The sequence below is a fragment of the Symphodus melops genome (genome assembly GCF_947650265.1).
Source record: "Symphodus melops genome assembly, chromosome: 4".
Taxonomy (NCBI): Eukaryota; Metazoa; Chordata; class Actinopteri; order Labriformes; family Labridae; genus Symphodus; species Symphodus melops.
Window position 1 is genome coordinate 2405547 of NC_136694.1, and position 16429 is coordinate 2421975.

The 16429-nt window shown below is 43.5% G+C and overlaps 1 protein-coding gene across 3 annotated transcripts in view; it reads left to right on the forward strand.

Annotated features, from left to right (window-relative positions):
- Nucleotides 1-16429, forward strand: part of cadpsa (Ca2+-dependent activator protein for secretion a) — a 130249-nt gene that overhangs the window by 12324 nt on the left and 101496 nt on the right. For all 3 annotated transcript variants that reach the window (XM_079341817.1, XM_079341818.1, XM_079341819.1), the window contains exons 2-3: nt 5621-5734; nt 10854-11186. In XM_079341817.1, coding sequence (XP_079197943.1) covers nt 5621-5734; nt 10854-11186 — 447 coding nt within the window. The remainder of the gene's footprint in view (nt 1-5620; nt 5735-10853; nt 11187-16429) is intronic.

A 16429-nucleotide genomic window follows, 5' to 3' on the forward strand; every position in this document is an offset into this window, starting at 1 on the left:
AAAACGAATGGATGCAGAGTCCGATTTCCCAGCTGTCTGCACTTCTCTTTACTGATGACTCCTTGGAATAATCCCTGATCTGTCAGCGGCAGATTACTGGAGTCTAAATCAAAAGCTCTACACTTTGTCTCCCACATCAGCAGCTCCACAAACTCAGCACACAAACACCAAGTTAAAGCCGCTGAAAAAGGAGAAGTACAATTTTTCCTTTGGCTCGTGAGGAGATGTTGGCTTGGGTTCAGTTTCTGACAGAATGATTTACCAGCAGCTGATCCCGAGCCAGTGATGAGTGGGCGGTGTGTTTTTGAAGCTGTCTGAATATAACGTCCAAACCTTCTCAATCACAATGTCAGGGCTCGTTTAGGACGAGTGTGAAGATTTAGTTTCACATCCTCCATTGTAAAGTCTTCTTTTTTTTCTTTTTGCCATATTCTGGTGTGTCTCTGTGTGTGTGTGTGTGTGTGTGTGTGTCTGCTGTAAGGATTTGCCATCGTTCTGTTTCCATGTGAAAGCCGTGTGTGTGTGTGTGTGTGTGTGTGCGTGTGTGTAAATGTGTGAATAGCAGCTCCCGATGAGCACTTTCTCAATCCTTTGTCGGTCTGCTGTGCAGTGTGTAATCTGGGATTAGCGTCCATTTGATGTTATGTCATCAGCAGGGAGATGGAGCGTGCACCCTGCTGCAGAAGGGATTTCATAATGATAATAACAATGATGATAATAATAATAATTATAATAATCATTTGTGTTGCATCTTTTGAACGGATTCTTCACAGCAGAATAAATCATAAAGAAACGAGATAAAGACTTTTAAACATTATGATCAGAAAAAACTAAAAGAATATGCAGGATGATGTTTTATATCATCGCACATCACAGAATTAAAGGTTCATTTAGAGCCCAGTTATGGTTTCGTGAGTTTGGCGCCCTCTGAAGGTCTCTGAGCTTTATGTGACGTAGGATTCAAAATTTGAGACGACTTTTTGAAACGTCTCGTCTCAGAATTGAAAGTGAGAGAAACGCCCCCTGCAGGCCAGAAAAGATTTTAATGACCAATTAATGTCTCGGTGTTGTCTCGTTCTCGGCGCGCTCTGATCAAGCTGTTTCTCGAAGCTCTCGCCACCTTGTAAAACGTTCCTGCCGTGTCCGCGTGGATCTGGTGTTTGGGAACGCTCACGGAGAGGATCGATCAAACAAACAGCGTGACTGAACTTTGGACTTTAATATCTGAGGAACGTTTCCTGGTGACTCTCTTTGTTTGTTCATCAAAGATTAGACTGTGGATTATCAGCCACACACACACTGATCTGAACCACCATCACGTCAGCTCAATCCAAAAAACATGCGTCTCATAATCCTGTTTCCAGAATGATTCACGCGTGTGGTTTGTCCACCTCCCTTTTTACTGCATCTGTCTGATGTGGACTCTTTATTTTCAGAGTGATGAAGAAGCCCTCTTGTTATGGTGCTCAGACGCTGAGGGCGGCGGCGGCTCAGCTGGTGGAGTCGGTCGTCTCTCTAAACCCGAAGGTTGGGTTTAAAGTTGCTCCCGCTGTTTGTCGGCGGCGTTGTCTGACCGTGTATAAATGCACACAGCAGCCTCGGCTAGCAGTGTGTGAATGTTGCAGGTGATGACGAGAGCGCTGAGAGGAGACAGATTATTCCGCCTCAGACTCAAAGAGGAACTGTTGAGCCGAAGAACGCAGACGAGACCATTTTCATCGATCAACACGTCGCCAACAATCACTCAGAATGTTTTATTTATTTTTTATTATTTTTATAGAAACACTTGAACGAGACGTCTGAGTGGGAGCTAGCCCAGACTGTGTGCTTTTATTTAAAATGATTTATAGCGATTTGTGCTGAGTGAAAATGCCTTTCAGAAACAATCAGGGTCACTCAGCGGAGGAACGCCGGGCGAGAACAAGTCTTGATTCTGAATGAAAGACAAATATCAGGACAGCTATACTGCCAATGTTGTCTGACAAATTGAATCTGAAGCTGAAACGCTCGCTGCTCTCCGTCTGTAATCTGTGAACGCCGTGCAGCAGCAACGCTGGCTGCAGCAATCACCAACACGAACATAGCATCTGCACGCACACGCACACGCACACACACATGCACACACCGAGACAAGCATCTGTTTACACGCTGAGACACATCTCACTCACACACACACACACACACATAGACAGCAGTGTTATCTCAGATTTCGATAGCTCCCAGATGGCCGCCGTAGCAACTGTGGTCGTCATCCACTCACAGCGGACGCTCCTCTGACACACTGCGCTGCTGTACGTCAGTCTGAAGTCAGACAAGAACGAGTTTGTGTCAGTGACGAGCGTGAAAGAGCCCAAAAACAAAACATAATGAAAAATAATCAAAAAAAATGCTTCTTTTGATTACTTTTGTTGGGATCAATAATTGTGGGGTCGAGCCTGGTGTATGGAGGCGTCAGTCCTCTTCAGCGTACAGCCCCTGGTTCAAGTCTGACCTTCAGCTCTTTACCTGCATGCCCACTGTCATGGTTTGGTTTATGTTTCCTAGTCTCATGTTTACTTTAGTCTTTAGTGTGTTTCCTTGTGTCCTCCTGTAAGTTTATTTCCTGTTTTATTTTGTAACATCTGGTTTAGGTTGTGTTTTCAGTGTCAGGTTTGACTTTGTACTTGTCCTCAGTGTTCTGCTCTTCTGTTCTTTGTTCTCTGTGTTTCCCTCCTGTCTTGATGACTCTGATTGTCCTCACCTGTCTCATTAGTCTCACCTGTGTCTGATTACCTGTCTATTCAGTCTCAGTGTTTTCTCACCTTCTTGTCGGTTCATTGTCTTTCGTCTCGACTACAAGTTGGATGTGTCCCCGTGTTCTCTGCTCCCTGGATTTACCGTCTTTCTCGTTGGATTTATTTGAGTACGTTTTTGTTTTTTGCCTTTTCGTTTCATAAATATTTAGTTTTACCTGCGGTTGGGTCCTCCTCCCTGTTTTCTGCCTGTAAACCCGTGACGCCCACGCTATCCACTGTCCTGTCCAAAGACGAGCTAAACGCCGCCGAAGAAACCTGAAATAATGTTAACGACACAACCAATGAGTTTTTATAACCTCGATGTACTGCGTGTAGAAAACTGGATTGAGACTGAGCAGGGGATGCTGCTAATGAATCTGTCAAAGTATGACCTTGTCTCACCAATAAGCCGGTCTGCCTGCTTGTTCCTGCTGGAGACCAGACAGCAGGATAAACAGGTATATCTGAAGCTCAGATCTGCATCAATGAAAACACAAAAGGTTGTTTTTCTTTGTCCTCGTAGCTCTCAAATCGATGCTGTCGTTCTTCTCTGCTTCTTGCTGATATAAGGACCTGTAGCTGCTCTGAGGGCTGTTTGTTTAACATCTTTCAACCTATCAGAGAGGAGCTGGAGACGTCAAAAAATGTACTCCTTACTCCTCTTGTTTGGATTTTAGAAGAATAAGTTTAAATCTCTAAAAAGGTGCATAGTTGACCTGACTGAAGCGGCTGTTTGTCACAAGGCTTAAAACCCGCCTCAGCTCTCGGCCTGTCAGGTTTACTGAAAGTGATGAATATGAGTCCTTATAAGACATACTGTGTTGTCCACAGTATCAGTTTAGCAGAAATAAAGTAGATGTCTCGATACTTGTTCCTTTGCTGTTTAGTCATTTGACGCTGACAGATGCAGGCTGCCTATTAAGAAAGAGGTAACAAAGGTTATTGTTAAGAGATTTTTCAGGAAGTCATTTAAAAAAAACAAAACGAAATCAGAGCAAGGCTCCCAGGTTACAGCTCCACCAGCCTCCAATGACACAGCAGTGGAAGCTTCTTCTTCACCTCTCACACAGACTCCTTCTTCCTTTCCATTGCCTCTCCTCTCGCCCTCTTTAAATCTCTTTTATTCCATCTTCTAATTATTTACCTCCGTTCCCCTTCAGGCCCCACGCGTCCTTATTATCCTCCAGTGCTCTCTTTGTCCCTCTCTCATTTTCATGTCTCCCTGGAGTGGCGTCGGCGTCAGAGCGTCACATTATACCAGATGTCTCCTAACATGCACAAGTGGAGTGGAAATGTGTTTCCAGCAAAGAGCATCCAGAGACCTGTGTTGTTCTCTGAAGAGGGGAATGTTCTTGTGTGAAGAAATGGAGTACTTAATGGTACCGCTGCCTTTTTGGCCACTTGATGATGAAACATGTGACTTCAGTATCTCGGGGCGGTAGTCGCTTAGCATGTAGGGACTTGGGTTGGGAACTGGATGGTCAACGATTGTGGACCGAGGCTGGAGTGGTGCTAGATCACTTCCTGAGCACTGCTGAGGTGTCACTGAGGTGTTGTTGCCTCGCTCAATGGCGTTCAAAACACATTCAAACAAAATGTATCTTTTTTTTTTTTTTTGCACATGTTTGTTTTCACTGTGTATATGTATCACAAGCGTTTACTTTTACCTTCAACATGCACAGCAGAAGCTGGGTGCAATCCAGGTTTAAAGCTTTGAGAGGGTCTAATCAGCATCTCTTGAACCTGCTAAATAAGCTTGTTGACTCTAAACATCCGCTCGATTTATATACTGTATAATCACTTCACAGTTTTTACACTGTGAAGTAGAAATGATTGGAGTCATTTGTTATTTTTCTTTTATAAAAGCACTCCAAAGCTATTCTGTCATCAGTCCAGGGAAACATATTCTGCATGTTAAACGGAGGAGCTGCTGAGCATTATATAGTGTTAATGTATTGTTTACATCACTTGGCATCCTGTGAAAGCTCCCAGCTCTCTGAAGCCATATGTCATGTATGGAGAGAGCTCAACGGTATGTGATTTCTTTCCACAGCGTGAGTGTGAAGAACGATCATGAGCCAAGCATGTGCACGGTATCCAATTCAAAGGCCTGAGAGAATTCCTTGTCGTCTCGATGGAATGTAAGAGTCAGAGATAATCACTCCCATGATTCCCCACCATGGGGATTGAGCGCACCCTGGTGGTAGATTTTAAATACGGTGCATTTTGAAGGTCACGTATTCTCTTCCTCTTCATCAAGCGAGTCTCAGAGCTCCCTAAAACATGTGATTTTTTTGTGTGCTAAATCCACTCTAATCCTGTATTTGATCATGTCGATAAACCCCTCTATTTCAGCCCTGCTCAGAACAGGCTGTTTCTGTGTCTGTAGCTTTAAATATGTAAATGAGCTGTGTCTGACCACGCCCCCTCTCTGGAAGGACTCGGGTGTACTCTGTGCTTTCTCGCTCTGTGTTCTATTGTTTACGGTGAGAAGGCAGACTCAGAGGGCAGAACAAACACCTAGCTGTGGGAGTGTCACCCACCTGGGGGAGGGGCTACTGCCCTTTGTGATGTCATGAAGGGAAAATCTCCAAATGGCCTGTTAAGACCTTTTCTGAAAAGTGGAGCAGGCAGAAGTCGGAGTGGATGGACTTTTCTCATCATGGGGGGGGGCACTATTCAAAAATAGGACTAAAACAGGATTGGGGAAATTTTATGATCTCATAGTTTTGAAAGATGAAAGTTTCCTTTCTAATTTAGATTAGTTCAGTTGCAAAGTCATAGCAATTATGTTGATGCACCACTCTAACGTCTTTCTCTCCTGTGTATGTTCATCCCTCCTTCAGATCAGTAAGCAGCAGCTGCAGACGGTCAAGGAGCGTTTCCAGGCCTTCCTCAGTGGAGACACACAGATCGTGGCCGACGAAGCTTTCATCAACGCAGTCCAGAGCTACTATGATGTGAGTCGATTATTTCTACATGGATATACAGTATATCGTTCTGCTACCAGTGAACTCACAACCTAAGGCTTATTTAAGTTAAAGGGATACTTCACCCATTTACATGAAGCTGTGTATCATTAGAAACATTGTAGTAGTGTTGAATGGTCGTGAATCCAGCCCTCATTTTGCCCTGAGACGAGAAAAATGTGTTTTTCTTTGCTTGAAAGTTTTCTTCATGTGATGCAAAAAGCGTCATATTGCATATTGCTACCATGTTTCTAATGATACAAAGCTTCATGCAAATGGGTGAAGTATCCCTTTAAATCGCTTCTATGAGGGAGAAGATGGAGTCCTGCTGGCTGTGTTGTTGTCAGAGCTGTGTTTACATGGATGGCCGGCTCCTCCCCTTGTGTATAAAAGCTGTTTGAGTCAAGGACTAGAGAGAAGAAGGACTCACTGATTATTTGGATGATCACGGAAGAGTTTTAAGATGACGCTCATTCTGTGTCAGTTTACATGAAGCTACGAGCTAACTAAAGAACGCTAACATTTGCATGCTAACACAACAATGCAGGAGACAAGTGATAACAACTCGAGCAAAAGGCAATTTTGTCCGCTGCTTGTGCCTAATAGTGTTTAATTATAGTGTGCTCCATTTAATAACACTGAGTTTGTTTTGGTTTCATGCTGGTGGCATCTACTGGAAACACAAATCCATCATGAGTGGATATTCTTTCTTTGAGACTTCTCAAATGCATCATATGTTTTATATTTCTTAGACATTAAAGGTAATGAAAGTTACATAAATTGTGCTCTTGATACTATATCTTGGTTTTAATTTTGGATCAAACAGATAACCTATTCTGCAGAAACAACCTTCTGCAGCCAGATGGTGTCTCGTCTGCTGCCGGCGTCTTTTCACCACATTTGGCACAGAACATATGTTACATAACAATGTCATCAATGAGAGTGCAAAGTAATGACATTAAAGACTGAAGATTAAGCTTTCTGTTGCAAAAACAGACTGTTTTTTTAATGGTTTTTTTATATTATATCAATTTAAACAGGATTCCTACTGCCTGAACATTGTTGGCCTGTTTTACACATGTGACCAAATGTAAGCGAACATCTTTATAACTTTATAGCTTTCAGTTCAGAAAAATAAATGCTCCGGCTTCTTCATTGTTTTTTAATGAGACTGAATATAACATGATTATATATAAATGATCACTGGAGGACTAACTCCACATGCCCTGAGCTTTGCTGAACCTTGTGGAAATAATGTTTTCTCTGCATAATCCGTTAAAGAAGCGATATGTAACTCTGACTCCTAGTGGTTAAAATGGGTACTGCAGTCCAATTTCAAAACATTACAGAGAGCTGGCTCCGCCCCCTCCTCTCTAGACTGGATGCTCACGCAGATCAGCATGTGGTGAACACTGTAGCTTCAGTGTTTAGCCAGCTCTGCATGGGTCTGTAAAGCTTTCTGCGTTCTAACCTCTCTCCATGTTTCAAAAGCATCTCCTACATTGATCCTAGTTTGAGCAGCTTTCTGCTGCTGGAGCTTATTAGAAACATGCAGAGGCTTTTTAGCTCGGGTACAATCACTTCTATCTGAAGCAGTTCCACTGCCCGCTTCCATCGCTGCAACACCTGTTGACCTGATAACTGCTCTCATATCTGGCAAACCCAGGGGCGTCCAAAACGGCCTTCAAAGCCCCGCCTACCTTCTCTGGTCCAATCAAATCCAGAGCATTCAGGAGCAGAATCTAAAGTTAGAAGGAGGACATACTGGCTGCTGCATTGTTGTCAGAGAAGCTTCAACACAGCAGGTTTCCTTCATGTCTGATCCTGTAAGGTTACTTTAATAAGTTCAGTAGATATCTTGCAGATTAGTTTTTTTTGTTTGACAGGATATTTTATTTCTATATCAATATCTATAAAAACAAATTTCTTGAATATATATTCCAAGTCTCTAATCTGTCCATCTGATGGCTGTTATAAACCTAAGTTTAATTTAGATAGATGGAAAGTAATTTTGAGTCTCCTAACGTCTAATATGAAACCTGTTATAGCAGGGAAAGTAATAATGGGGTCAGGAGAGGTGAACCTCAGCAGAGAAAACTTGTCTCTGTTCCGATAAATGATTGCGAGCTTGCACTGAGCTCCTCGGGGCAGTGTTAATAACGTTCTTTCAGTCGGAGGGCTTGATCTACTGGGAAATAAAATGTGAAGAATGAAAATCCTTTTCTGCATCTTTTATACTCTAAGAATCACGCTGTTCGGTTACAGTTTGACATTTGACGTCAAGTCCCGAGGGGCTGGTTTGGAGAACCAGGACCGAGAGGGTCCGGGGTCCAGTGATCATACAGGCTGAACTGGCTACGAGTCATTATGAAAGACAGCCAAACAGGCCGCCTCCTCCCCGTGTACATACTCACTGACTATTTGAATGACATGTAAGTGTGTTTTGAGGATGCACAGTGCTGCAGTGGTTTGCGCTCGTTCCTGGTTTGAACCCCCGTCTGACAGGAGCCTCTCTGTGTGGTTGTAACCAGGTTGTAACCCTGCCTCTCGCCCAATGACAGGTTTGGTAGAGGAGGTCCAACCTTTGCTCCTTCATAAAACACCGTTTGAACCCCACTGCCCCAAGAAAGTCTCGAGGCGATGTTCATGAAATGAAAGTTCATGAAAAGAAAAAAGGTGAAAAAGCGAGAATGCAAAAAAGGAAAGGGGTAAATACTGACATGCCCAAATGCTAACCTTGATTCTCTTTGATTTTAATAACTGAGCTGGAAGTCTTCAGTCTAATCATCATTCTACCCAGACATGCCAAACAAGCTCTATTCAACCCTCACAGAAGCTGCACATTTCATGCTGAAGGCAAGGCAGCTTTGTTGATACATCACCTCTAACCACAGAGGCAATGCAAACAGGTTGACACAGCACAGAGACATTTAAAACCAATCACATTAACAAAAACAAATCCACGACCCAAAAGAATCATTGCAATTAAAACACATAAATCATAGAATAAAGTTATAGTGCAGTTAAATGAAGTCGCCCCTGAATCTGAATAATGACATGCAAAATGCAGAGTGAACCCCAGACTTTGAGTTTACATTTAAACTAGACATGTTTTTAAAAAGCTAATCAAAGAATAAGACTTACTGAAGGACACTTAGAGATTAGAGGGTGGTGTGTGTGTGTGTGTGTGTGTGTGTGTGTGTGTGTGTGTGTGTGTGTGTGTGTGTGTGTGTGTGTGTGTGTGTGTGTGTGTGTGTGTGTGTGTGTGTGTGTGTGTGTGTGTGTGTGTGTGTGTGTGTGTGTGTGTGTGTGTGTGTGTGTGTGTGTGTGTGTGTGTGTGTGTGTGTGTGTGTGTGTGTGTGTGTGTGTGTGTGTGTGTGTGTGTGTGTGTGTGTGTGTGTGTGTGTGTGTGTGTGTTGCTGACACATTGACTGGCAGCTCCCTATCAGTTAATCTGGCAGCACAAGCTAGCTGAATGAGAACAGTGTGATATTTAACAGATGAAGCCGGCGGAGCAGGTTACCCAATTCAATTAAACCCTGAAGCTCTCAGCTCGGCTTAAGCTGCAGGCTCCACCTGACGAAGGCAGATAGACACACGGCGAGGCGGAGAGACAGGAATAGACAGATAGAGAGGGACAAGAGACAAAGGGTTTAAAACAGAAGCTTGACAGGTTCAACAGGAGGTGACAGGTATTTACCGCCCATCAATCACCAGCTTGTTTTGGAGACTTTCAAAAAAGAGATCAGAAATGCAAACATGTCAGCACGATCACCTAAAATCTTTTCTGTCTCGAGTTATTAAAAACAACCACTTACCTTTTCAGATTGTTTGACCATGCACACCGACTAGGTTTGTTTTTAAACATCTGTGTTTGAGATTTCTAAATATAATTGACGTACATAGAATTTTAAGTTTTTGAGCATTGAAAAATTGCATTTTAAAACATTAAAATAAGTTTAAATTCATTATAACACATGAGCCAGGTGTTGTCATCAAGGCCACAGTAACCAAGACCAAGTCAAACCTGTGATAAGACCAAGACTAAGACCAATACATACCTGAGTAAAGTTACCTGTTCTTTAAGAAAGGGGCGTTTCCCTTCTAATCACAGTGTGGAAAAATAGCCTTTCAGTGGTGGTCTTGACGAGTCCTGATTTAAAGTCCGTCCAGTCTGAGACAAGACCGAGTAAAAATGATCTTGATTTCAAGGTGAGACCAAGACCAACCTCGAGTACTACAGCACTACATAAACCTCACTGTCAGAAGGTTTCTGCAGAGCAGAGATGACATTTATTTTTTGCAACGCTGTGCAAACCTTCACCAGCACCGCTATCAGTTTCTGCACTGCCAATTCTGAGGCCATGGTTCTCTGCCAAAACGAGTGGACTGCCCCCCCCCCCCCCCCCCCGGCCGTGGAGTGAGTCCTCGAGTTCACGCATCTCAGGCTCTTGTTCACGAGTTGAGGGTGAAATGGATCGTGAGATTGACAGGCTGCTTTGGTTCAGCGGCCGCCGTGTTGGATCGTCGTGGTCAACAGGGAGCTGAGCCGGAAGGCAAAACAATCGATAAACCAGTCAGTCCGCGTTCCAACCTTCACCTGTGGTCATGAGCTTTGGGTAGTGACTGAAACCTGGGAACGCCACGGGACCCCACAGGAGGTTCTGGAAAACGCTGCTGGGGAGAGGGATGCTGGGGCGACTAGCTTAGCCTTAACCTGGCCCCGGATAAGCGGAGCGAAGGATTATGGATGGACAGAGGGATGAATGTGCAAACCTTGAACTATGAACCTCCATTATAAAGCAGCTAAAGCACAACATCTGAGCATATACATAAAAACTGACGTGGATGAGACAAACCATGAGCTCATTCTGGGTTTGTATACTTTAAAAAAAAGTCCCCATCATGAATCCCTTAGTTCTTATTGAGCCTTTATGGCAGTGATGTAAAGTGGCACACGAAGCTGCTGTTAGCCGCCAGCTAGTCACAAATATTATTTTTACACTCGTGCACAATATGAATAGTAAGAATCAGGTAAATTTTAGCGCTGAGATTTGCAGCGTCCTTCTTCAAACTTACAATTTGTCATGTATTGTCTAACCGGCTGCAGGTCTTCCTGAAGAGTGACCGTGTGTCCAAGATGGTGCAGAGCGGCGGCTGCTCGGCCAGCGACTCCAGGGAGGTTTTTAAGAAACACATAGAGAAGCGTGTGCGCAGCCTGCCGGAGATCGACGGCCTGAGCAAAGAGACGGTGCTGAGCTCCTGGATAGCGAAGTTTGACACCATCTACCGCGGCGAAGAGGATCCCAGGAAACACCAGCAGAGAATGACGGCCAGCGCCGCCTCCGAGCTCATCCTCAGCAAGGACCAGCTGTACGAGATGTTCCAGCAGATCCTCGGCATCAAGAAGTTTGAGCACCAGCTCCTCTACAACGCCTGCCAGGTCAGTCCACCGGTGCATTTGGTCGGTTTTTGAATTTTAGAAATCATGAGCGAAGCATCTGCCCGTCTTTCCCTGTGAGTTCTTTGTCTGACATTATGCCAAGTTCTAATGTCTGTGGGGGAACTTGAGTTTTTAATTAATCAAATGCCACTGATGGGAATATTATACTTAGGTCAAAATTGTTGCCATGGTAACAGTGCGTTTTCTGGGAGGGGCTGTCTATTTGTCCAAAGGAGGAGACAATAACAACCCCTTCCACTGTTTGCTCACACAGCCACACTGTGGGTTGATGTTGTTGGGTAGATTATCTGTGATCCTGACTGGACTTTGGTGGGGTCTTTTCTAGCTCGGCGCTGCGTGAGCTAAAGGGGTCATTTAAAAAAAAAAAAAAAAAGCTCCCAGCATATAAAAAATGAGATTCTCTGGATTTCGAAAGGCGCCTGTGGAGGTTATACGAGAAAGAAGCCAGGTATAAATTTAACTTGGAGTGACAGAGAAGACCTGGGGAGGTGCAAACATGTTTTTGTACTATTGTCATCATCAACACACATCATCATATGTCTTGACCAATAGATTGCTGTTGTAATATTTAGAAATAATGAAAACAGGTTATTTAATAGAATATATTTGAGTTTAGCCATTCGGCCTGAGAGCAACTGGGAAAAACAGAACCAATAGTACTGACCCTCATTCACAACTCTCTTCTGTCTCTACTCTCTCTGCTCATCCACTTGCTCTAAAACAATCTTGATAGCTGATTCATGGTTAAGAGGATTTTATTTTCCGATCAGAAGTATTTCACCAGCGGTTGTGTTAAAGTGATGAAACATCAGCTCACTATGTACCAGACTGAACGGGTAATCACATTCATGTCAGTATATATACCTGTTTTTGTTCTTGTATGCACGACTCAAACTCTCTCTCTCTCTCTCTCTCTCTCTCTCTCTCTCTCTCTCTCTCTCTCTCTCTCTCTCTCTCTCACACACACACACTCTGCATCACCGTTAAACACAAGCTAACTAGAAGCTTAATCATAACAAACCTTCCCTGTCAGCTGGAGGTCTGCGGATATTTGCTGCCAAAGGTTCTTGAAGGGTCAAAGGGGGGGAGACAAATTAATCAGAGATGACTGCTGTTGCCATGGTGATTTCAGGCGATGTTTGTTTGTTTGTTTGATCAGGTAAAAGATTTTGATTGAACTTGTCTTTAGGTCCTGACAGAAATTAATAACTCTCTGAAAAAGGAACAAAGTAAATCCATCATCTGTATCAGTTTGTAAGTCTGTAAAAACTTCAACCTATGTCTGCCACGAGGTACCAATCTGATGAACCAATCACAGGCCTCTCTGTCTCCCTGCTCTCTGATGAACCAATCACAGCCTCCCTGTCTCCCTGCTCTTTGATGAACCAATCACAGCCTCCTTCTTGCGTGCTCTCACTCACATTCAAAGCACGATGACGGAGTTTATATTTATATATGTATTGTGCAGAATACGCTGGACGTTACCAAAACGAGGCTTAAAGCTAGGGGCCTTTTCTGTAGCAGCTCCGACACTCTGGAATAAACAACCTTTAAATATAAGATCTGCTGCCACAACTAGACAGTTAAAGTCATGTTTAATAACCAACAGCAGCGTCCTCTAGAACTTTTGTTTAGCGTTTTAACTTGTTTTTAAATTTGCCTTTACGTTTCTTTGTGAGGTTTGGATGAAATACATTTTGCCAAACTTAATGTGCAGCCCTTTGGTCAACCTTGGCTGTGATGAATGTGCTCCATAAATAAAGTTAACTTGACTTGTTGACCAGCAGTGCCTGTCATTTCAGGCATTACCCACAATGATGTGCAGCCATGGTCAATTAACATGCTGATGGTCTTGTTTGCTTTTAGAGATCAGAGAGAGACATCAGTATGAAGTCCAGTTTGTTTCATAACCACACGTTCTGATCTGCAACTGCTCTGCTAGATTTACATTACTGATATGGTTAGCGATGATAAGAAGAATGTGCTGTTCTGTACCTGATGCATGTTGGCTGCGTGACGTGTCGTGGTGCAGGAAGTATAAGACTGGGCGTGCAAACAGGTGTTTAAAATCAGAGTCAGAATCCACTCAACCTGACTTCCTCTTCAAGATGTTTGAAAAAAAAATTGCTGCCAACACTCAGGTGATTAAATCTTTAAAAGCTCTCAGGACTGAACACAACACATACACTGAAGCTGTATGAAATGTACAGACTGAACGTGATTCAGAGCAGCGTGGATTTAGATAAATGCAGAGCAGCAGCACGGGAGGGGGAGGGACATCGAGAAAGGTTTCTATGCATACGCTCCATTCTTTAAGTGCCAGGTATTGTGTATCATGCAGGATGGAAATGAATTATTAGCATATGCAGAGTGTGATGATAATAACAGGGCAGAGCGCTGGGCTGTATAGAAGCAGATTGATGTGTTCATGATGTGCCCAGCTGCAGTTTGGCCTTCAGCTTCGCAGCAGTTCTTTCTGCCCGATCACGGAGGAGCAGAGAGGGCTAAATCCTGCACGCTGTTCGAGCTGATCCAATCTCTTATGTCTTCTGTTTCATTCCAACATGGCCGTCTCAAAACACAGTGTCCGCTGTGAACCAGCTAAATCTGGTAACACACTTTATCACCCATGTTCTCTGAATAAACCAGCGCTCTCACACCCCAAATTAAAGCCTCACAAACAGCCTGGTTAATGTGTAATAGTTATTACACACTGCACCTTATGTCAAGGCCTCTTTTTGGGTGTTTTGATGTATTTCTGGTAGTAAATCCATCTGAGCGGTAAGTTTTCTGCTTTTAATTTGATTCAGTTTATGGGAAGCTGTTTCCACCATATAGGATGGACTTTGACATTTTTCTACGACTTCAGTCAGAAAAGCTGTATTTTTTTAATCTGTAATCTGTACGAGGGTTCAAATGTATAAAAACTTATCCTCATGTTAAAGGTGCATTACGTAGATTGGGTAGTTAAATGTGAAAGTTGGAGGCGTGAATTATATTTTCTATATATACTTGTGCTATATATTTTCATATGTTCCATATTTTTTAAATCATTTAATTGAAATGAAAAAACGAATAAATCTCTCATAACGTGTGCGTCTAGTTTGAAGCTCCCCTGTACAGTGGTGCCTTAGTTTCACTTGAAAGAAACTCCCTGGACGTATTTCTTTTTCTCTAACTATACTGTTGACAGATTGGACCTCTCTGAGTCTATTCAATGTGTGCATGACCGCAAAGCTATTATTTTGAAATCCGTCCTTCCACCTCTTGCTCCCACAGCGGCTACTTATCGTTTTATCTCTTGTCCTCAATAAAAGCTCTGCCGACAGATTTCATGAGGCTTCCACCTCGGCCTCTACTCACAGAAATAACCGACTGAAGATGAGCAGAGCACGGGAAAGGAAATTAAAATGCTTTTGAAATAACTATTGTTGACCTCTTGGAAACAAAGCGATAGAAGCTCGGCCTCCGGTTGGCTAAGGAGTTGTTTCATGTACATGAACTAGGCCCTGCATCGGCTTTGTTTAGCTTCCTGATCGAGTAAAAGCCTGTTGGACTTGATTAGACCCTGATCTATGTGCGATGGAAAGCCACTCCTCCAAAAGTTAAAAATCCATGGAGAGGTCTCATCAATGCCATGACAGCTTTAGTTATAATCGTATGCAAAGTATTATTATTCAGTCTGTCTTTAAAGGAGTAATATGTAACTCTAGTGGTTAAAATGGGTACTGCAGTCTAAACTCTAATCCTTAAAGAGAGCTGTCTGGCTCCGCCCTCTCCTCTCACACAGGTCAGCATGTGGTGGACACTGTAGCTTCAGTGTTTAGCCAGCTCTCCATGTGGTGGACACTGTAGCTTCAGTGTTTAGCCAGCTCTCCATGTGGTGGACACTGTAGCTTCAGTGTTTAGCCAGCTCTGCATGTAGAGACACTGTAGCTTCAGTGTTTAGCCAGCTCTGCATGTGTCTGTAAAGCTTTCTGCGTTCTAACCTCTCTCCATGTTTCAAAAGCATCTCCAACATTGATCCTAGTTTGAGCAGCTTTCTGCTGCTGGAGCTTATTAGAAACATGCAGAGGCTTTTTAGCTTGGGTACAATCACTTCTATCTGAAGCAGTTCCACTGCCCGCTTCCATCGCTGCAACACCTGTTGACCTGATAACTGCTCTCATATCTGGCAAACCCAGGGGCGTCCAAAACGGCCTTCAAAGCCCCGCCTACCTTCTCTGGTCCAATCAGATCCAGAGCATTCAGGAGCAGAATCTAAAGTTAGAAGGAGGACATACTGGCTGCTGCATTGTTGTCAGAGAAGCTTCAACACAGCAGGTTTCCTTCATGTCTGATCACTTTATCGTGATCGGTTCTTGCTGTAGGAGAGTTAACTTAAACTAGCTCTTATACGCACGCCTCGTGGTTTGAGCTATAAAGATGTTCAGCCTTGAGCTCATTGTGCGTGGGCCAGACAGCCGTCACTTTTCTAATGAGAGCAGAAACGTGTTGCTTTGACACATGGTGGGAGGGGGAGAACTGTCTGACTCTTCACACGCATCCGACACGAAACAACGGGCGACAAAAGGACAACAGCAGGAGACGAGTCCCAGCTGTTTCAACCGGCATGTGTGTCGAACTGGTTCCAGCTGAGGTTATCTCCAAGTCACACACACGCTGCATTAGCCTGCTGCATGACGCCAAAGTCTGAACATAAGCTCGTGTGGCAAAGGATGCTTTCACATCTCTCTAGTGGAGGGATTTCCAAGCTCACAATGTGGATTAAGGGATTACCTCATACAGTATGCTGTGGATTCAGATTTAGATCAGATAATGTGCATGTGCTTTATGCTCATAAAATAATAATAAAACATTTACACAGGAACTCCTTAGTGTCATATCATCTTTTAGCACAGCGAGCCATCTGTGGCTCAGGAGGCTTGTTAGTTATTTCCCCGTCAGTAACAGCAGCTCTTGTTGAACTTTAGCCTCCAAAAATCGCCGCCGTCTCTTCTCATCTGGAGAAGAAGCGTACATGTCGTGTGACATGAGTTATTCAACAGTGGCTTCTCGGTGCTGTCGGATTTTAATTGGTAGTAATTAGACGCCGAGAGCGGCTCTCGCACCAAGAAGCCAATATTTACTCTCAGCGCTGATAACTGGAAAAAACAAATAGCTCATTCAGTGGAATTGTCTTTTGTTTCTTGTAATGCTTTTTCCTCCTTCTCCTAATCACC